General features: G+C 39.4%; 2 protein-coding genes and 1 non-coding gene across 4 annotated transcripts in view; 1 reads left to right on the forward strand and 2 right to left on the reverse strand.

The window, feature by feature from the left end:
* The window catches only part of LOC114876718 (sestrin-1), a 117,238-nt gene that overhangs the window by 78,523 nt on the left and 15,833 nt on the right, over nt 1–22,882 (reverse strand). For both annotated transcript variants that reach the window (XM_029188493.2, XM_029188494.2), the window contains exons 2-6: nt 21,388–21,651; nt 20,551–21,030; nt 18,487–19,666; nt 17,156–17,221; nt 623–652 (exon numbers count right to left, since the gene is read on the reverse strand). In XM_029188493.2, the coding sequence (XP_029044326.2) occupies nt 623–652; nt 17,156–17,221; nt 18,487–19,666; nt 20,551–20,801 (1,527 nt within the window). In that variant the 5' untranslated portion in view covers nt 20,802–21,030; nt 21,388–21,651. The remainder of the gene's footprint in view (nt 1–622; nt 653–17,155; nt 17,222–18,486; nt 19,667–20,550; nt 21,031–21,387; nt 21,652–22,882) is intronic.
* LOC114876722 lies at nt 4,067–12,218 on the reverse strand. Its single transcript, XM_029188499.2, has 2 exons — nt 11,971–12,218; nt 4,067–6,135 (listed from the first exon to the last, which is right to left on the reverse strand). The coding sequence occupies exon 2, from the start codon at nt 5,946–5,948 to the stop codon at nt 5,685–5,687; it is 264 nt and encodes an 87-aa protein (XP_029044332.1). The 5' UTR covers nt 5,949–6,135; nt 11,971–12,218; the 3' UTR covers nt 4,067–5,684.
* On the forward strand, nt 17,299–17,371 carry Trnak-cuu. The gene has a single exon. It is a non-coding gene; the product is annotated as a tRNA-Lys (tRNA).

Here is a 22,882-nt window from a genome sequence, read left to right on the forward strand (position 1 = left end):
AAAAAATATACTTTCGTCCATTTACATAAAACAATAAAATTTAAATATCCATTATCGATTTATCGACTGGATGTTTCATAAGCACGATAACTTTCGATTCATCGCTATTTACTCTGTCGCGCGAGTATAATCCAAGAAACAAATTCAGGAGCATGCGCGCGCAGCTTAAAAGACGCGGGAGGTTTTGAATTTGTTTACTGGTATTAACGGTGTTTATAAAGTCACGTGCTTCCAGCTCGAAACATTCTTACTGGATTCGCGTGTATCCTTTTTCACGGGGATTATATAACCTCCTTCACGAGAATTTAATCCATTCACGACAACACTTCATCCACGATTCAAAGCACGTAGCTCTCTAACTCTGCTTAGAATTTCTAAGCTACCGTGAAATCCGTCTAACGAACGATACCAACTTCGTTCCAGACGATATCTCGCGATGCGAAACAAACGAAAACGTTTCAAGATGATATTGAAAATTGATAATAATCGTAAACGAAAATACCAAATTCTTTCAAGTAATTATCAGAGAAAATCACGGCGTAGAAAATATAAATTTCACTTACCCACAGCAATACAGTGATTAATAACGATAGGCGAACAGGAATTCTGTGGTAGCACTCACCTTTTCATCGAGGTTGTTCAGATCTGGCAACTGAAACAAAAACGTTTGAATTGCGTTAAACACCCATTCAGTAATGGCTAACCTCGCAAAGGGCTAATTGAACGCAAACTAGGAATTTCGATTTTACAAAAAATTTAAGCTTGAATGGAAGCTAACGAGAGAGAACAGTTACCTTAAGTGTCATCGAGGACAAGGCGGAACAACGCATTGTATAACACTGACAAATAACTAATTAATTAAAACAAATATCACAGCAAGACAACGAGCGAAAATTCACACGACCGACCGGAAAGGAACAAATTCGAATTCGCGTGAACAGGCGACGTCGTGCCATCTGTGGACAAATTCGAAACTAACATCGAAACCAGCGCCACCCAAACTAGAAACCGGAAACAGTGGACCTACTTTACCCGCGAAAGATCTTCGTGATCGACAGATGCCGCCCACGGTATACAAATTCTTTTTTATTTCTCCTTTACGTAGCTCGCAAATTGAAGAAAATTGAAGCCAATTTGTAGCAATCAGCCGTCGTGTTTGAATATATTCTCCCGGCGACTACAGATAGCGTGCCGGTATTAATTTAACGCTCGATGCGTCAAACCGTCTAATTAACCTTCATTATCTCCTCGTACGTACTACCAAACGAACAAAATATGTATAACGTGAATGCGAAATCTGAAAAAATAAAAAAACGAACGGAGAACACTTCCTTGCGCGTACATTTGAATAAGCCATCTTACGGTGAGTAGCCTATCGCTACTCGATAACGTTCCATGCAAATTCGATGACATTAAAACGTTCTATTTGAATTTCACGAATCCCCCTGCGTTCCTAAAGGCGCCGATTATTTTTCACTTCCAAAATAAATCGCCACGATACTCGTAAAATAAGTTTCGTTACGCGAAACCAATTGAAAGTCTACTTAAATATCGAGACACATCCGTGGACACTGATCACCGATATCGTATTCTTTCGTGCGTTCAGATTTCTGGTTCACCTCGATCCAGATTAACCGCCAACCAAACCGATGATTCACTTTGGCATGGAAATAACTAACGCTAAATAATATGTTTAATAACCTTGTCCGTGCTGAAATGCGATAACTTTATACCTTACTAGGGGCATACATTACGTAAACGAAAGGAGAAGCGTTTTTTCAATTGCAGCGAGTCGGAAAATTTTATTAAGATTTCAAACACGTATTTTAATCTTTCTTCGAAAACTTTCCCTAAGCATTAAAATTGAATTTTTATACAAAAATCAAATACAACTCGCTTATAATAAAGCGCTGCAAATAGCTGGCTCTTTGTTTTTAAAGATTTCTTATATTAGAAAAAGATAAAGAAAGATATCAGTGAAATCTGATCAAACGTTGACATTGAAATTTAAGCGGATATTTGCCCACCTTGTGTGCATTAAGTAAATAATGAAATCTTTGTAATAGTTTATCAAACGATAGAACGTATTGAGTCAGATTATCATAAATGTACAGTGACACTAAATTCTAAGTAAAAGATAGCAGCAATGCATTCTTTGTTCTTGAATGTAAAATGTGAACATTAATTAGCTGAAATGCTGATAAAGTAAAAAGATAAATGAAATAAAATTTCTTTTTATTCAAACACGTGCTTGAAATTCTTAACATCTACGCTTATTCCTTTATCTGTATTAAGAAGATAAAAAAATGTATTTATAACCTACTGTAATGATTTCCTTCAACGCATAGTTACGGTTTCATTGCTCGAAGATAAGATTGATCGTCTCTCAAATATATGAACAACGAAACATCTTTTACCACCACTGACGTGGTTGCAACTTTCGAAAAACATTTGTCATTCTGACATCGCATCCCGGGAAATCGGTGAACATAAATAATCAAGGAAACCTACCTCGATCGGAAATAAATAAAAAAAGAAAGAGGGAGTGGAAATTCGTGGAAAAGGGACAGAGACAATGTGTATTTATGCGACCGAGGTAGCCGAGAAATTAAATTCGCGCGTTTCATCGAGGCTCGCGGTCGAAATGCGAATGCAATTGAGCGAAATTTATGTGGGCGACCGCATTTTTCGAGATTTCATTCTGTCCCGTGGTTCGTTGTTACATTTCGATGGAAATATCCCTTGTAATCGCGGATGAAGAGAGCGAAATGTTCGCACGAGGCAACAACAAAGAAACGCAGTTGTTATTACTAGAAGATTATGAAAGCATTATTTCAACAGAGAGAGAAATCTCAATATAAAAACTTGTATAACAATTATTGCTACATTGATTACAATTCTAATGGATCAGATGATTGATCGAACTGACAAGGGATCCGACACACACCGATTTCAATGAAATTTATTTGGAAGATAGTTCTTAAGAAAATATTTGATACGTATTTTTTTTATCGGCCATCGTTCGCATTAAAGGAGTAATAATAGTCCTCAAAGTGAAGGGTACAATAGTCATTATTACGATTTCCATCATTTTCAGTAACCTTATTCTCTGTCAGATAGGAAATATTTGCAACGTGAATTTTATAATACAATAAGCTCTTTTCAGAGCTGAGTACCATAAACTTACAACGAGAAAAACTCTAGTTTCAATTGCTTAAAAATCTCGAAGGTTCTAAAAGTTATAAATATTGTATTTCGACTGAAGGTTTTACGGTCGTAAAAGTACAAAGGCGGTATTGACCATAAAAGCCCATATACTTTACAGCGGTGATTAGAACCGCGTGACACTCATACCTGCGGTACTTTCTCTGGTTAGTGAGGAAACAATTAATGGCATATAAAGAAGTTTATAACATTCAGAATGTTGTAAAAATGATGATACTTTTAACGAACCAAGCCCGATTACCCCTCTTCGCAGGAGATGGTTTCAAATGATATATTTAATAATCATCGCTAAATAGCAAAAACCAAAAAATTTTAAAAATACGTATTCTCTATTTTGGTCCATTGTTTATATACACAAAGTTCCAAAAAAATAGATTAACATTTAGTAAAAAAAAATGAAACAAAAGCTATAAATTTTCAATATATTATTTAAACAAACAATGTTTATTAAAATTTTCTTAAGCAAAAAAATTCCCTGTTTAATGATCCACAATTAAGAAAAGAAAGATATTTCCAAAAATATATTTTCAACCCTTTACTTTGAGAGCTATTATCACCCCTTTAATGTGAACGATGGCCGATATAAAAAAAATACGTATCAAATATTTTCTTGAGAACTATCTTCCTGATAAGTTTCATTGAAATCGGTGTGCGTCGGTTCGGTATGTTCCATTGTGAGATTAAAATATATTATTGGCAACGTTGTTCGTCTTTTCTTAACAAAAAAAGAAACTTGATATACGACGTATTGTTGGGAATAAAAATGGACTTGGTCGATGCAGATGCAAAGAGAATAACTGGCGATGACACAGAAGAACAAGGGCTAAATATACCAATGACGTTTCATAGCTTGTTTGGGGTTTTATTAGAAACATAAACAAATAGTATTTTACAATGATCGATTGGGTTCGTTCAATAGAGGTTTACACGTTATCCCACAGACGTTTGTACCTTTATACGCTTCGAATATACCCGTCTTTACATACATACGATCAATCATTGAATTTATATTTAGACCTCTTTCACTCTCTATTTCTGCCTGGCAAAATTCCCGCACGAGTACACACCGATGATTTATCGAAGACCTTTTCACGAGATACTAAATTCGTTGGGAAATTTGTATAGTTAATTGAAATACAGTGAAATCAGAATACGTAGTATTGGCACACCTTGGTTTACTTTACAAGCAGTTATCATATTGTAGTTTTATTTGTTATACGTTCTATTTTATGTAGAGTATATACTATAATAACATTTTAATTCTTAATTACAATTACTGTAATGAGACTGGGCGTGCCAATTTTTTCATTTCATCTATTGTATATTCAGATATTTAAAAAAAAATACCTGGACAAATTCAATTTTATTATAATCAGATTCTCATCGTATCAAATGTTTACCTTTAAAATCTGAACATTTCTTCCAATAATCTCGTTCTTTATTTCCCTTTCGACAAAAGTAGCAACGAAGTGTAACGTTGTCGGCAGTCTTCGAAACTCTTCGAAAGTTCGTCGATTCGTCGATTTCCACGACGTGGAACTTCCCCGCGTCTGCTGATTTCGCATTTTAAAATCAACTTTTCTCAGCGCGTTACGAAAATGGCTTAATTGTAGGAAAGAACGCGAACGGGAAGCTGCCGGATCGATCTCGTTACCGTGGATTACATTTCACTGATCGAATGGAATTGCACGACTGATTGCACAGACTTGCAGCGTATCGATATTTGCAAAAGAACGATGCGAGACGAGTGGCCTCGTTTGGCAGAGTTTCGTCTCCATTTCGTGAAACTGACAGAGGATTTGTCGATGTCGTGAAACGAGCAAGGTTTAATGCACGCCAAAATACAGACCCAGTGTCTCCTCCCTTTGATGTGTCTCTCGTTCTGGCAGAAAAGTCTGCCACGTATACATATACGAGTTACGTTTTCTCTCGACTTTCACGAAATCTACTCGAACCCGCGGAGCAAGTCTAACAGAGGCAGCTTTTTGTCTCGAGACATGTATTTTCTACGTCGAACGAAACGATTCAAAGAAAACTACACGGGTCAGCGAATAGATATAAAGACACGGTCGTAACGTTTTCTTTTTTCGTAGACGAAGGCAATCGTTCTCTCGAAAATTCTCTTCTCTCTTCATCTCCTTCGGTCCAGAAATGTATTCTTCCTCTTTCTTGCCAATCGATGGATGTTTAGGTCGCTAATACTCGTTGTACCAAGCTACGATTTAGGAACCTCTGTGTATCCATTTCGACCCTTAGATATTAAAGTCTAGATCTCCCTCTTTTTCCCCAGAGTCAAGTTTGATCCGTCAACAGACCAGAATGACCCTCCGAAAGCTTTATCTCTCAGTCCACCCGTCGAGGAACACTGTCCGACGATTCTTCGGACTTCCGGTAGCAAGATTTCCGTAACAATCGCCCAACATCCCCCCCAAGATCGTGACGAGTCATAGGGTGGCGCTTTAACCGCCGATTAACAACCAAGGTAGAATCACGGTCACGCAGAGTGCTGCCAGACAACTGGCACACATTGCCAGCGGGCTGGCAGCTGCTTCCGGTTCCGTCTCCACCATGTAATCCTCGTCACGCTCGAATTCGCGAACTTCCACGTCGCAACGGAAACAAACGCGAGTCGTTTTTGGATGAGAACTGTCCCTCCTCAACAGGAGTGCAGATCCTTTGCGTTCGATCTTCCATCCGGGTTCCTGAAGCAGCATATGGGTCATTTTCTTTTTTTTTCTTCTTTTTTTTTCAAATTTCTACCTCGAACGGGTTGGTTCTTCTTCGCTATTGGCTCTTCCAGAAAAGTAGAATGGCTTGAAAGTTTCTTGTAAGAAGGATTCTTCAAGGTATCTTCTTCTTTAACTTCTTGCTTCTTCAAGAATCTTTGGTTCAACGATGAGGTTTCTCTACCTAAAAGAAAAAATATAAAATATTAATAGAGAGCCTACTTTTCAAAATGGTTGCTTCAACATCACGCATAATAGCCTATGTAGTTTTAATCATAGAGTACATGTCTACTTGAGAATGAAATCGCATAATAATATTAAGGTAAACATCAAACGAAAATGGCTATAAATGGTTAATAAAAAAAATGGCTATAAAAGATACTGCATATAATAATGGTAACTAATTTGACGGTGAAATGTTTAAAATATGAAAATATGATGAAAAAGAAACTGATGATGCGACTCGCTTCGGCTCGGTTACCTTGACTCACAGTTAATTGGACATTATTCGAAAAAGTTGTTATTACGCGAAATAACGGGAAATCCAAGCATGAACTTGTGCCAGTTTTTGTTCGACTTAATGCGCGCCCATTACGACCCGCTGGAAACTTCGAAACTCGACTCGCAACTAGAGATTTAGTTAGCAGGTGCTTCGGATTTATGAGCATTTAATACGCAGACACTGATGCCGGTGGCGCTTCATCAACTTCCTCGACCGTACAGAGAAACGAGAATTAATCGAAGTAACTTCAGCTATTCCACCGCAGCTTCCGAGGGCGCACGACCAACTTGACTGCTAAACCCTGCACAAACTCGCGACGAAAGTTTACTAACGATCCAGCGATTTCGTGCACGCGATATCCCACCGATTAACTATGTAAGTAAACATGACCACGCTGGTATAAGGAAATTGTTGTAACTGAGAAATTCGAAAAATATCAGATTATATATAATCTCTAATCACTTATATAAAAATACCTATTCTTTTATTTCAAACATCTGAAAATTAGAAAGCAACGTACCAATATTGTAAACAAAAATGTTCCAAAGGAATAGAAAGGAATACATAATGTAATATCTCGATGTTTCAAGCAAGCGATAGATCTTTCGTGGAAAGTAAGCTGGCTCGATGGCATACGTGATCAAAGTCCCCCGTTTCTCCAGAGAAACGAAACCCATCAATAATAAGCCGTGAAAACTGGTCAAGAGGTATTAAGTTCAGAAACGTGGAGAACTTTCATCGCTACGACCTCCGTCTCGTTTTACGCCGAGTTTTGTCCTAGTTTCGCATCTTCGATGACTATTAGTACCGGTTAAATAGAGTTTAAGACACCGACTAGTCGGAAAAGTGTCTTTAAGAAGAATTAACAATGTGTAGGCGTTAGTAGGGTAATTGTATAGGCGTTTAGTGGAGGAGGAGAGGGTTTCGTCTCCCCGGACACCTTTAGTTCGGGCCGGGGACCGCTAGGTGGCGGCGAGGATGACAGTGTTCTCGCTGGCAGTCGCCCGGCATGCAATTTGAATAGTAGTTCCGAATTATGGTATGATAGATGTCTGGGACAGGGTATCGTCTTTTTTCTCTCCTACAATTGAAAGAACAAGGAATCCTGTAAAATATAGTCATTGCAATTTACGACGACTTCGAGGAATTTTCAATTAACGCGTTGACGCGTTGAAAAGCCTTGTATAGACAACCGAGTAATTACTTGACAAAAATACAATCGGTAGGATCTAAATTATCGATAATACAGCAGGATATGACGAACGCCATTCGCGGTATACACGATTTCATATCGCGAGAATGGTAGATTACAACTGGTAGTACGACAGCGTAAAATGAACTGACTTAACTGGATCGACGATCGAGCTACTGGCCAGCTTTAATAATAGATGTAGCGGTGAACTTTGCTCGGGTGAATCGATCGCTCGCAACCTATAAAATGTTCCCCGCCGCGTTGATGAAACGCGAATCGGTATCGATTGAACATTTCTTTTTTTTTTCAACCCATTTCTGCGATACGCTTTTGTTCCGAAGCTGAAAAGCATACCGCTGCCAACTGCGGACCGAGAGGATAGGTACGGAGGAGGGAACAGCGTTATTGCATTTACGAAAAAAATCGAAGAAACAAAGAGGGAGGGAAAAAGAGCTGTAGAAAATTGCGTTGCACGCGTATAAGCGTGTAGTTTGCCGGAGCGGAATACAGGAAACGCTGCTCGAAGTATGCAGTTCGCTGTACATTATCTCGCTTTGCTTTGTTCATCGCTCGCTCAGCAACTGTAACGAGATTCGGAAACAATGTGACTGACCTTACTTTAAAGGGAGATGGTTTCGACGACACGGTGAACATGTTAATAAATTGAACACCCTCGAGTTTCGAATACTGAATATTTAATGGAACGTGGTACGATAGACGAGCTACCGCAGAGGATATGTTACCTCAATGGCAACATCTGAATTCCAGATCTTCGGCCTTTGAAGTAACGTTTACTTGGTCGTTAAAAGCTTCCAGTGAGACGGTATGGAAAAAAAGAGAGAGAGAGAGAGAAAAAATGAAGAAAGACACACGGACGAGAGTAAAGCGAAATGCTAATTAACAGAGCTTTGCGAAGATTTTATTCTAAAGCGTTCCAATGACCTCGTGAAAGCGTATTATTCGAAGTCGCTGCTTAAGAGTGCCGCGAGCAAATTGCTTGAACGCGATGGGACCTTTTAGCGTGTTTTAGAAGGCGGAAATTTGCACATCGTTTGCATATCAACGAGCGTCGTAACAGAAACGCGAGAGCACCGCCGCTTTTTGCATACACGTGTCACGCTACGAACGAGAGTGTTTTTAAACAACGACGCGACGCGCGACGTTTAAGCGCAATTTCAACAACAATTATATGTAATTCGAATGCAAAACTCATTTGCATCAGTGGATCGAGTCAAGTATTTTACATTCAAATTAAGCTCAATCGTGTTCGCGTTTATAAAGATCAGCGATCGACGCTGCTGAAAAAAAGAAGAAAATTGCTAGGTGACGATGATCAAGTAGCGAATTGAAAGCTTCAATTGAAAAATTACAAAGTAATGTGACCTCTATGATTATTATCATTATGACGATCGTGATAACGTTGGCTATTCTAGGGATCACTAGTACTTGACACCACAGAAATACTTAATTTTTGAATTTTTAAACCCTAGAACCGCGAGGAGTCCACCTTCGACCCTACCTAGTTACGCCAACGTGTATATCAAGCGGAAACGCGAATCATAAATGCAGATCGAAAGGAACTTCCGTAGTCTTTTGTTCGTTCGACTAGGAAACGTTTGCCCCGACGTTTCAACTTTCGCGACACAATTTCGCCCCGCGGTGCACGAGTGCATAAAATGTACTTATATGTGCATTTAAATGCATACGGGTCGCGTTTACTGAAAAACAGAGCGCCCGGATGGTGGTTTCATTAAAATCCTTGAACAAAAACTGCAATAAAGAGAAAAAAAAAGGAATTACAAATTCGATTGATCGAGTGCAAAGTACTCTTACATACTTTGGTTTGCAAAAGATTTCCACTCTTTCCTTTACGCAACGAACACCGACGATTACATCGTATCAAAGGAAAAAAGAAGACACGAACACTAAAAGAGAAAGCTGTAAAATGAGTCACGAATACAACCGTCTAAAGAAAGAAATTATTCGGCGGCGATAAATTTTGCGATACGAATAATTATCGTTCGAATCGTTGAAATTGAAAGGAAAAGAATATTTCCATTTCTATTGTACCGTGCGTGTGAAAACGTTCAATATGAATGACGTGGTTAAGAGGATACAAGTCCACGCAACCTTGGACAACAAAGGCAAATAATCTTGTTACAGGTATCGTCGCAATGACATTAGCAGGCTGACTAGAATCACCTTTTCCTAGCTTCTCGAGAATTCGCCGTAATTCGTGATCAATCCTTCTATTTTCGCCCGCAATTACCCGCAGCCACGCAAAACTATCTCGTGAATAATTCATGACCGAACAAACACAGCAGTACAATTTGACCGTGAACGTCAACATCTGTTCGGATGATTTCACAGAAACTCGAAAATATTTGACAACGATCTGTGTGTATCTACGCGGATACATTTTACGCGAAATCGTTGATTAATGTTCGCGAGAAATGTTTTTGATTCGATGTTTGCGTTAGGAAATCTATGTATGTTTACTGTTCTGTAGAAGTACTAGAATACTTGGAAAATTTTGTGCGATCAATAGGATACCTAAATATAATTAGGGAATATAATACCTAGAATACTCGAGTGATAGTTTAATATTGATTGATCCATTAATTAGAGGCCGAAATTACCAAAGGTAACGTATACATGTCGATAGTATACAATAATTAGAATCATATCTTATTGCAATTACAGTTCAACATTTTTGTTATTATTTTAATACCAGATGGAAAAATGATACTGTTTTTAATTATAGAACATTGTAATTATATACCGTATTCGCCAAACTTTCATTTCACTTCTACTCAATTTTATTTCAGCTACCTTTTCCGGCTTAATTAAATCTGCACCCTTAATAAATAACCCATGCAATAAGGAAACCGTTAATTAACAATAGAATCACTATAAAATCTTTTATAACGAGAGAAAATGATTCGAACGGTTATGAACGATAGTGCGGGTGAATGGGAACGAAGTGAAATGAATACGAGCAAATTTGTAATGAGTTCTACGTCTTGGTCTGAATAGCTAGCAACCAGACACGCTTGTAACAGCATTCTCCCATTCACTCTTTGTTCCCATTATCGGAAAATTTGCGGTACATGCGTCACGAGGGATCCCCCGATCATCCTCGCGTTTCCGATCAATTCGACTTGCAAAGAAATACGTCCGTCGTTTATGCGTGCGTGCGTGCGAAACTCGTATGATCTGTGCTCTAGATATTGGTATCGCAAATTAGAAGACTCGTTCGACGACTATATGTAACGTAATAAGGTAAAGAAAGTAAACACGGTAAGTCACGATGACGTTGGATATGAGGAACGATATCAAATTCGGAGAAATTAAAGAGTATAGGTAATATAGAAAATCGATCCCAAATGGAAAATATGACATTTACGTCTCCCCATTTTGCAATATGAACTGAAAAGGATTTAAAGCGTCATTCTGTATTACTGCCTCCAATTATCTATTCAATGACACGTGAGATTAATTTTAATCAAATTTACCCTATTTTCGAATTCATAACATTCGTAATGCTGCGGAAGTCTTGACGTTTGTCATAGTCGTCGGAAACGAGCAAGGTCGCGAGTTTGACCCAGAAAAATAAATGCCAAATGCGGCAACGCGTGTTACGATCGCGTGCGCCGTTACTTTCGATTCTCTCACGATCGAATTTTCTGCATAGCTTCGAATACTCGACGTTCGGTAATCAACTGAACGAAGATAAACTTATTACTAACGAACTGTTATATTGTCAACATGATTCGCGTCTATTATCGCAACAAAGCTTCGCAAATAGAATTTTTATAAATAAATAAAATGCTTGACATATGATCGTGCAGATTCATCTATGATTAAGTGTAAGCGTGACATACGCGATGCGTTGCTTGGTAACGCTAAAGCAATTGTAAACACTGTTAAAATGGATACACTTGAGAATTACCAAGCGATTAATATGGACGGTATATTTCTATCCTCATATAAACTTGTACATATTTACTGGGAAGATAATAAAAATACTAATACATAAATTGTTAAAGTTATAGCTTCGAAAGATAGAAATACTGATTATTTATTTGTGTTTCACGATTGAGACCGGTTTTATGTGTGCCAGCTTGTACACAGCTTAATGCGGACTGCGGACCTCGAATCTGCATTTTATTTTTATCTTTTGCTAACTTGCTTAAATAATTACGGTGAATATTTTATTGATTATTTGTCTGTCAATTATATTATATTTGCCGAGCACAATGACCCCCGCGATATTCAAGGTGTTAATAAAAACACTGACATCACACGGGTTCCCTGGTACGTACCTTGAATGTGAAGCAGAGATGGTGATGAACACACACGAGTCTCGTCTCGGAAACCGGTATGAAGACCGGAAGCGGAAGCAGGCAATCGTGCACGTGAAACGTACACGTTGTCACAGTGAAGTAGGAAGAACGAAAAAGAATTTGTACAGAGGCGATGCGTGTCGAAGAAAGGAGCACGAGCAGCGCGCGTCCTACCTCAACCACGTCTGACGCGCGAATGAACACCCGCGAAGAGCGATGTCGCGACGGGAGGCGGGAGACGAGAGCCACACCAAGGGGAGAGTACGCGCAACAGACCCTACTACCGGTTGCTCGCGATTATACCGGGCTCCTCATTGGTCCTTTCCGCCGAGAGCCGAAAGCCGATTGGTCCACGGGGACAACGAGCAGATGGTCGATTTCGTTCGAGACTTTCGCGGCAACAGACTCCGCTTCGGATAAAATGAAAAGAATGTTAACGGGACCGAAAAACTAGTTTCAAGCTAGTCCACGTTATCGCAAATGGTTATCGATACAAGATGTAAGATCATTTTCAACGAATATTAGAAGAATGAAGACGTGAAAACTGAAAATGAGAAAGGAAATTTCAAATATGAAAGCTTTGAAAATTGAAAATTTGAATTACAATATGAAGAAAAGTGTTTTGAATTATTATTATGATATGCTATAACACATAAACCAATTGAAATTGATAGCCAACGATACATTATCTTATATATGGATTTGTGCCGAATAAACCTTAAAACATTCCGTTATTTAGGATTCATGATATGATGCAACTAAAATTATCTTTATTAAGATACGCCGCTAATCAACATCGATCCAGAATTTTCTGAATGACACAGATAGATGGTTTATCGTTAACTTATCTCTGCGCGTGTAGTTCCTCGTGTACGAGATAAAGTTGCTCGTCAAATCGTCCAGTACATATTCAGGCTCTGTTTCGCGTAGCCCATAAAAAGTAGAAGTTTTTTCATAAGGTAAGTCGAGGATTCGCGAACTCGACAAACTACTCCAGTTATGGAGAAGTTTAGCAATCGTGTCAAACGATGGTTGAATCCACTAACCTGGATTCCTGGGTTGTTTTCATAACAATCACAAATACGATTGAACATCACAATTTCTATCGAGAATCTAAAAACTGGAAGAACGTGAGGTCCATTCGAACGAGACGGCGAAACGAATTATTCCGTTCCATCGACAAATAAAAAGGAGAATATTGTATAAAGCTTTCGGGTTTATCCTTCGATGATTCCAAACGAAACCGCAAATAATTCGTTGATGGAAGTCGACGAAGAAATGATGCAATCGCGATTGCGGTGTAAATAGCCCTTGCCGTGACCGCAGATCGCAATTAACTCGAGGTACGTCAAGCTGATAGTCCGTAAGGCCTGTCCGACTATCTTGTTACAGATTAGGAAGGTACTAATGCGCGTGCAATGGGAGAATCATGTCAACTATACCGACCATTGGCTTGGAAACATATTTCTCGCGAATCAGTGTAACGATAACCTCGAACGAAACCAGAGAATTTTAGGAAAAAGGAAATATTTTTCTGATCTAGAATATCCTTGAGAATTCTTGAATAATAATATTGGAAATGAATGGTCATGAAGAAAACTCTCAAATAAAGCTTAGAATATGACTAGAATTGCTCGGTTAATTTGAGTCAATAAATTTAAGCGCTGGAGTAAGTAATTAATCCTCAATAATTCACATTATCATGTCTGATTGTATTAAGCATAATTATCTAATCCTGATAAATTTGTAATTTACTAATTCCTCATTTATCAGCTGCAATTTTTCACAGTATAATTCAATGTCAATTACCACGTATTCGTAATGAAAGGACTTTTCGAATATTACAAAATAGAAATATGATGAATTTGTCAGAGCAAATGATCGAATTTGTTCACGATTACATGGTTCATTAAAACACGGAAGTATATCAAGATCCCTGCTGATCATATTTTCCCCTGATCCTCCGAGGTTGAAAGATCTCCCAATTTCTCTTCGACCCTTCCTCATTTCCATTCTCTCCCTCTTTATTCCATTTTCTTATTACAACTTTTCACTGTCTGCCCCTTCTTCGCTCAATCATACGCATCGTAATTGCACACCTGTTCGCCCACCTGGAAACAACTTCTCGTTACCCGTAATCCTCCTTCTTTTTTTTCGTCACGCGAGGATTATGTAATAAACGATAAAGATAACCTTACCGGAGGTTACATCGATACAGAGGAAATATGTGCGGTAGCTAAATGAAAAATTCCTTATCGCGAGGCTACACCGATATCGAGGTCGTTTATTGCCGTGGCTGATATTGTAGTTCGTATCGTATTATCAAGGAAACGATCGGAGCACAATATGCAATGAAGAATGTTTTTTCGGTGGCCATCGGTTCGGTACGAAAATAAATAAAAAAGAAAATATTTGTTTTTTCTCCGAAAACCACCAATACTGTCTAGAAAAATAAAACGATAAATTTTCAACAGTTAAAGAATGTTAACGACTTTCTCGCTATTCGTGTTTGTTCAGATTCGAACAAATTTCAAGCAGCTTTTTCTTAGAAGACGGACTGGAAATAAAGTAACCCTATTTCAATTTTTCTCGGCTGAAAAGGATTTCTAGGCTAATATTCCCATAAGTATTCGAGAAGGACCAGCGGCTAGTTATTTACGCGAAGGCTTACAATCCGAATGTAGACTACACGGCTGACAGAGGATTTACATGAGAAATCTCGCTGTCCCTACTCTATTCCCTGTTTTATACGTTTCTTTTCGAACAGAAGTATCCCGCAAATCTACCGATGCTTCCACTTCGCATGAAATTGGATTGCCATCCTTCTCGATGTAATTAGCCTCAATCTTGATTGTTTCTGTTGAAAAAATTAATTTTAAGAACGCGTTAAATGCGTATCGTACGGTCCGTGCGAGTTTGCTTCTTTGCCAGTAGGAAAGAAGCCAATGACCGTTTATCGTTTACTTCTGACCCCGAGATCTCGTCAAAGAGCGCGTTAATGCAATTAGAGATTCGACGATTCTCGAGGTACGGTTCGAATGATACTATTTCTACATAGAAGAGAAACGGAAGGAAGAAACAGCTATAGTGAGCACCCACTGAACGAGGATTCGAGGGCAAAGATGATTGTGGTCGTAGAAGAAAAGAAAACGACAAGAAAGGGATTCAATTAGATCGTTAATGGAGCTTGTATACGAGACACTTGCAGCCACTTGCGGTCGCTGGACCGAGGCTGCGATTCACACTGACCTGACCAGGATTGCTCGTCAACTTCTATCGTCGTCTCTCCCTTCGCTCTTTCTCGCGACAAACTTTGGGCATCTCTCCAAGATACCGCTAAAATTGCGTGCCATGTTAGAAATTCAGGGCAGTTTGAACTTGGCTCGATGCATCGCCAGCTGAATTTCACCACCACCAAGTGCACCTGCAATTGGACGAGTCTGAACCTCGGAATTCGCGCAAACTCTTATGGATTTTTCCTCTCTAGAAACCCCGTCGAACGAGACATTTCATGAATTGAAGGATTGGTACCGATCAAAGGAAAAAGATACGCGTTTGAGGATTTCCTGATCGACGTTTAATACTTTCAGTGGTATTGGATCGAAGCTGCTTCGGATTTTAAAGAAAAATACCATGGAAGATGAAAGCTGTTCAATCCTGCTTTAGGTATAGATTACGTTAAGTTAGACAGTTAAATAATTCTTGGAATTAAGCGTCTGTCGACGCATTTCCATATTATAATCTTACCGCGTGACATTTGTCATAACCAGGAAATATAAAAACTTCCTGTTGTATCGTTAAACAGTTTCAGATATCACGTATGAATAATTTAAAACAGAAGTATCAAGGATCAAAGGATACACGTATATTATTTTGAACGGGCGAATGAATAACATTGCCAACAAGAGAAAGTTTAGTAATTAATATTACTTTAGCAACTTGGTTTAGTAATAATTGTTGTTGTTGAGGAATTTGATCGAGTTATTGTGAGAAACTTTTCACGTAGACTGAAAACGTTTCAGCAAGGCTGTTGTGCGTGTGTGTGTACATAATATCCAACATTAATAAGATACCTTATTTCTTACTTACCTTTTGTTTTATTTCTTCAGTGGAACCACACAAAATACAGATAACAAAAAAATTCAACGAGCCCGAAGTAAAAAAACTCACTTCATGCTGAATTTCATGAGGTAGAAGGATTTAAAACGCGACATCAAACAGCATTCAATGCAAATGCTGAATTAAACGAGACAAAGTCAATTAACAAACAAAATCAAATGTAATGTATCGTGAGAAGCTGCATAATATTCCATATGCATAACGAATTTATGCCGTATCAGATGTATGAAATATAAAAAACTCGTTGAAAAATGTGCAAAATTTTATTTAAAATTTTATTATCACACTTTAAATGCAATAAACTGTGCCAGAGATGTACTTCCCAGTCAGCTAAATTAAATTTGCACAATTTAAGCGGTATTGACTTTTACATGCAACGCCATCTGTTCATGTTCGTTAAAAACAACCGAATAATTTTAAACAAAGTCAATATAAACTTTATTACTCATATTGCAATACTTTTGCTAAAGTATTCTGAAAAAGGTATGAAAAAACATGATGCAATACTTCTGTCCTGATAACTCGGTCGATAATGTAGGTATCTTTAACTTATATATTGCAAAGAGTAGTTTGAACGACGAGAGAACCTAATTGTTCTTAATTAGAGTAAATTGAAGGTTACCAGGGGACAAGTAAATGTGAACCAATCCATAGTACAGTACTCCTGTTAACCAATCCTGAGACTCGCTTTTACCGACGACCACCAATCATAAGGCAAAACTTATCGACGCTACGAACGCCAATTCGATGCCCTAGATTAAACTGGATATAATCGCTCTGTTTTTCTTACTCTAATATTTCGCCTAACGAAATAGCCAATGAACAATTTTCAAACTGTAAGAAATGTTCCATTAATTATTCTCCAGACCTTACTTTTAAATCAACGTAACTTCGTATATAGAATATTTCATACATCTGACACCTATCACGTAAATTATCAATTATGTACTATATAATAGTTACAAAGACTGTATTGCAACATTGTAGCAATAATTGTATTGCATAGATAAAATGATACAAAAGACGTGTTGTAAAAAGTACTTACCTCTGATGTCGGGACGAAGGCACTAGGTCCATCGAAAGCTGGTACTGGCACTGGAAGTCCTCTATCCTGTAAAAAAATTTATGTTGCTACTTTATTTCTGGCAAACTATTGTAATACGGCAAAGGAACCCGGATAGTTCATATGCCCGGCTAGCTCAGTCGGTAGAGCATGAGACTCTTAATCTCAGGGTCGTGGGTTCGAGCCCCACGTTGGGCGAATTTTTTTTTCTTATCCATTTATAAAATAAATCATTCTAGATATATAAATTACTGTTCATATTTCAATAAACAACATTAGCATAAAATTTACATTGAACAAAAAAAAAGAAGAGGAATATACTATGTTGTTCTATCAGTATAAAATGTCACGTCAACCTAGCATAAATTTGTGTTTTGCTATTATTATGTATTTTCATATGAGTCATGCAGAACTATCGATCAGTCTTTACATAGTACGCTTGCTGTTATTGATTGTAAAAACAACTTCTAAAAACATAACCGCTATTTTTATTATGTATCGCAAACTATTAAATTTTTTTCTTATTATCTTAAATATATTGCAAAATAATTTTTAATACTGACAAACGCACATTTTGTGAAATTTATGACTCTTGCAATTTTCATTTATGTTATACCTAGCAGAAAAACATTAATCCTTAAATAACCAATTTTTGTATTATAGTTATTATCTGGTGAAGTAGATAATGGTAAGGAAAAAGAAAAAGCATAGTACATAATCACAAATACGTGACAGTGGCCGTCAAAGTGTTAACAATCTGGCGGAATAATTATTAAACTTATCGGCTGCTTTATAATCGTTTTAAGCATGTCTGGCATGGTGCAACGATGAAGTTAAAATGGGCTGACGTATTTTTAGGGCACGTTTCGAAGCTGCTCCATAAATAGAGTGTTTAAACAAGTCCATTACTGTTAACCGTTGCTCCTTCTTTTCGAAAGCTTGATGCACGAAGGTATTGTTGAAAGAGAAGTTTTGCACGAACCAAGAATATTATTCTCGATGTTTGAAAGAAATAAAAATAGCCTTTTCTCGAAATTGAACGACCATGACCGACCGTTTATTTACGAGGAACACTTCGAAAACATAAAATTGCTCTACGGAGCGTTTACTGTTTTTAAATGGTTACAAAGTGAGATGTTCGGATAGGTGCTCATAAAATGAATAATTCAGAGGATGAAAAAACATCCTGAGTATTCGAAAACTTCTGCGTTGGTTACTTTTTCCTAATTTTAGGAAAACTCTGCCACTAATTACAGTATGTGACATAGCAACGATAGAAAATGAAATAATTAAAAATTGATCATGGCGCTTACCTTAACCATCTCCAGGATCTCCGCACACTTGATTCTAACATTCTGGAAAGGGCAGTTGACGCTGAGTCTCAATATCACCGGCAGATGCAACGTGACCAGGCTGAGATACTTGTTCGCCTGCGCTTGCCTCGGACCATCCAGAGCGTTTCCCAGATTAAGCATCCTGCCGACGTCGCCGGGAGTGACGTCAGGACTCTCCAGTACCCTGCCACTCTTCGAAGAGACATCTTCGTCCTGCGAGAGTGGTCTCTTGATCTGTCCGGCGCTGAACTTCCTCTCCTCGTTCTTGCGCAGATAATCTTGCGGCTGTTCAGGACGAGCGCATCGCTGACGTTCCTCTAACGATTCGTCGGTGTAAATCTCGAAATTTTTCAGCTGTATATCCTCCGCACGATTATCTTCCTGCCTATGATAAATCTCGTTCGCGTTTTCATTTTCAAAACCGTCCAGAGTGTTGAACACCACCCCGTCACCTCGGTTCCTGATGCTGATCTCTGCATCGTCGAAGGATATGTCATCCACGTTGTCGTAGCACAGACGATCTCTCGTCAGGATATCCCCTTTCGAACGATAATTCAAATTTCTACGATCGAAGATCGCGCCCAAATTCTCGTCGAACTTTGGACTCTTCCCATAGATCCTGGTGTCCGAATCCAACTCGTCGTCCTCCAGCTGTTTCTGCTTGGCCCCTTTCACCTTGACGTAGTTTTTCGTTCTCGGCCTATCCTCGAGGCACACCTCGTTCAATCTTTCGTTCGACGATGAGCCAAGGTACTTCTTCTCGCTCTCGTTGCTCGAGCCGAAACGCGTCTCCGAATTATCCTTAAACCTGAGACATCGATCCTGCGTGTCTATCTTGAAGCCTTTCCCCTCGTCGGACGAGGTCGAGTGACTGGACCTGTAGTGGTCCACGTCAGCCCCGTATCGTCTCCTCTCGTTCGGTGTTCCATAGCCAGTATCGTTCACCAGACGTCCATCGACACAGTCGAACGAACCCGAAGGATATCTCTCGGAACACTCCAAACTGTTGTCCTCCAGGAAGGCAGGGATCTCGGTGACGCTCTGTGGGAAGAAACCCTCCGTTCTGAAGGTGTCCTGGACCAGCTGTTGCTGATGACCAACTGCCTGCACGTTTTTCGGCGCTGACTTGCTCGGCGATCGCTCGATGCTCATGTCGTATCTTCTCGTGGAAAGAGAACAAGTTGATGTTTATTAAAGAGTAGGCGCAAGGGAAAAATTGCAAAACGCGGAAGTGAATGGAACACGCGCTAAGTTTCTCTGACCGTTTAATGAGTACCGAAGGATCATTATATCAACGAGTCTAAAGTATTACATCTATCCGCGAAGCGACCGGTTCGACGTACATCAATCTTTTCTTTGATTAAAACGCGATTCGTACGCTGTCGTCGACGCAGCGGTCGTAGGTTTTGCCGTATCGTCAGGCAAACTCGTTGCGAGTAAGTATCTTACAGAAATTAATGATACCAAAACAAACTGGCAATGGTACAACGTCTGTCTTTAATGCTTCTTCTCGTAATCTCCTTTTCGTTTTATTACACGTACCGAGCTCGTTTCACCAGCTGCTTACGAGGATTACAAGATCATACCCAGCATTCCACGACGGTCTAAGAAACGAACGTCCAGCGGAAAGGTCGAGCGGTTTGTAAAGAATAAAAAAACATAATTTGCGATAAAACGAACCGCAAGACGGTGACCTGGAACTTCTGAGCGACAGTGTACGGTTGCGTGTACAGCGCTAGCAACTAGCAATTATTAGGCTTCTTTTATTGTTAATTAATAAGAAGTACAGGGGAAACGTGTCTCGACATTAGCCTTTATTTCTCCATGTTCTCTGCATGCAAGGACAAGAGGTTCTCCGTTAGACTCTGTCAAGACTAAAACTAGAGGCCAATAGTGGGTGGTTCCAGGCTGTACACTCACCCAAGAGAAACCTACGTTGCAACCGAGCGCAGAAAAGAAAAATATTCCTGAGACGAAACCTTCTCGATATCGACACGCATCGGTTTATCGATAGAAGACGCGTACACCGTAGCCGGCACTCACCTTCCATCTTGGCTCTTGAACTTTCCCCCGACGTTCTCGGCGTCCTCCATCTCGCCGGTGTCGTCCCAGTGATTCGGGCTTCCAACACCACCGAGCCACCCCTCGACCGTGTTCCTGGCCGCCGCCAGGGCGATGTTCCTGGCAGTTTCATCCCTCGCGCACAAAGGCGCTAAAAATCTGCTAACGATCTCCACCTCGTCGCCCTTTGTCGAGGCGCCGCTTCCCGTCGAATTATTCGGATCTCTGTACATCTCGTCTTATACTTTTTTTTTCCCTTCTCTCCCCTCGATTTCCCTCCTACGTATCCGCTTCTGTCCACTTCAATTCTTTTCCCTCGTCGATCGACACCAGCTTCTCCACGCGATTGCGATCGCGATTCAAAACAGTGTAATTTAATAGAATCTATGATACTTATGATACAAGTTGAGTCACCTTTCTGGGATCCTTTTTCTCGTTAATCTCGTCGAGACTAGGACAAAACTGGAAAATAAAAGCGAGAGGAGATTCTTACAACGACATTCAGGTTAGATCGACACCGATCACAAATCGGTTCTAACTCGAACGAGGGAAAGAGGACGGGGGGATAAAATTGGAAAGATATTCGAAGGGCCACGGTAGAAGGACCCAGGGTAATTACGGTCGTTTCGTCGCGTTTCGCAGCGAGAATCGGCCGTAAAACTCGTTTCTCGAGGATTTTACTGGCGGTGCAGCTACGGTAGTGGTTGCAGGGGGATAGAAAGTAGGCGGTGTCGACTGTCTAGCACCGTGAAGGAGGCTCGTTTCACGGGAAAAAAGGAAAAAGAAAGACAGGAAGAGAGACGATCGTAGGTAGCGCACCTTTGAAAGGAAACGATCGATCGGACACTTTTTTAAGGAACCGATCGATCGTACCACTTTTCCTTCTCCGATTATCCTTCCGTTCGATCCCCGTTTCTCTGCTGCTTCTTTCACGTCGCGCACTGTTCGCCGCGTTTCTTGTTTCTCGGTTTGTTGCAGTTACGGCAACGGATTACATTGTTCTTTACATCGTTACACGTCACTTCTCGCTGGCCTTTGATTTCCTCGGGTTACAACGATCTTCCCGTTAATCCATGTGAATGTCTGAAACGAAAGAAAAGGAAACAACGATCAATTAGATTCCAGAAATGCCGTTAATTACTTATCTATGTAGGTTGCTTTTAAAGACAAGCGTAAAACATTGTCAAGATCAACTCTGTTTTCTTGAAACGGTATGTTATTCTTTTTTCATTCCTAGAAGAATAACGCGTGTTTGGACGTTTTCAACCAGTCACAATACAAGGTCGTTCGATATGTGAATAAAAGAATAAACGTTTGCACTGATGCAATACTGCAATCGTCGAACCGCTGATGCTTGTACACGTATTATCACTTCCGGATTGATAAAATAATCGCACGTTTCACAAACGGAACACTTGCTATCATAAAATATAAACATTCAACATGCAATGTATACCGATGAATATTCTTCCCCGAGTAACGAGCTGCCAACGCGATGCTACTTTTCCCCCACAAAAATGATCACTTTCCATTTATTATTATTATTATTTGATCCAGACATAATACAAATCATTTAGTAACATGACTGTAATCCCGCAGAGGTAAAGTATTACCTGTACACAGGGCCGAATAACTAAAAAATAACTTAAGACTATATGTATATTGGGCTGTGTTTCCGAATGACCCCACCAAAATTGAGAACTCAGGTTCGGTATATAACCTAAATTGACCACAAGAAACCGATTAAAGTTGGTTTCAGAGCTAGATGTCTTACCGTTTTCGAGATATCGTAGTAAGGTTAGGTTAGATTAGGTTAGGTTCTGTGTATGCGCAGTATCGAATAGTGCATGCGCAGTATTGAATAGCGCATACGTAGTCCCAAAATTGTACAAAAATTTCTTACTACGATATCTCAAAAACGGAAAGACACCCAGCTCTAAAACCAATTTTAATCGGTTTCTGGTAGTCAGTTTAGGTTATATACCGTACCTGAGTTCTCAATTTTGGTGGGACCATTCGGAAACTTATCCTTTGTGAAAATAGATTTAATGATATTTGCAAAGACCAATAACGGAAATAGTTAAAGGGATGAAAATTAGACAGTTCCATTCTGAATTAGCGAAGAATAACGCTGTCTGTTATCGATTTCCTGGCGGGCTTATTGGAATTTCAATTTGCCCCGCTTGATAGGGATCGACCAGCTTAATATGTATCCATCCGAAGCTAAACGTAACGTCGTCGGCAATGTAACCGAAAGCTAATAGAGAAGCACTTTTCCGAACGCTGATTATCGTCGATCGAACATTACGCAACG

Source organism: Osmia bicornis, chromosome 3, assembly GCF_907164935.1.
Source record: "Osmia bicornis bicornis chromosome 3, iOsmBic2.1, whole genome shotgun sequence".
NCBI lineage: Eukaryota > Metazoa > Arthropoda > Insecta > Hymenoptera > Megachilidae > Osmia > Osmia bicornis.

Bases quoted from the DNA above. Each gene is read 5' to 3' on its own strand.
- LOC114876722 (XM_029188499.2), bottom strand. From the start codon at position 5,948: ATGACCCATATGCTGCTTCAGGAACCCGGATGGAAGATCGAACGCAAA.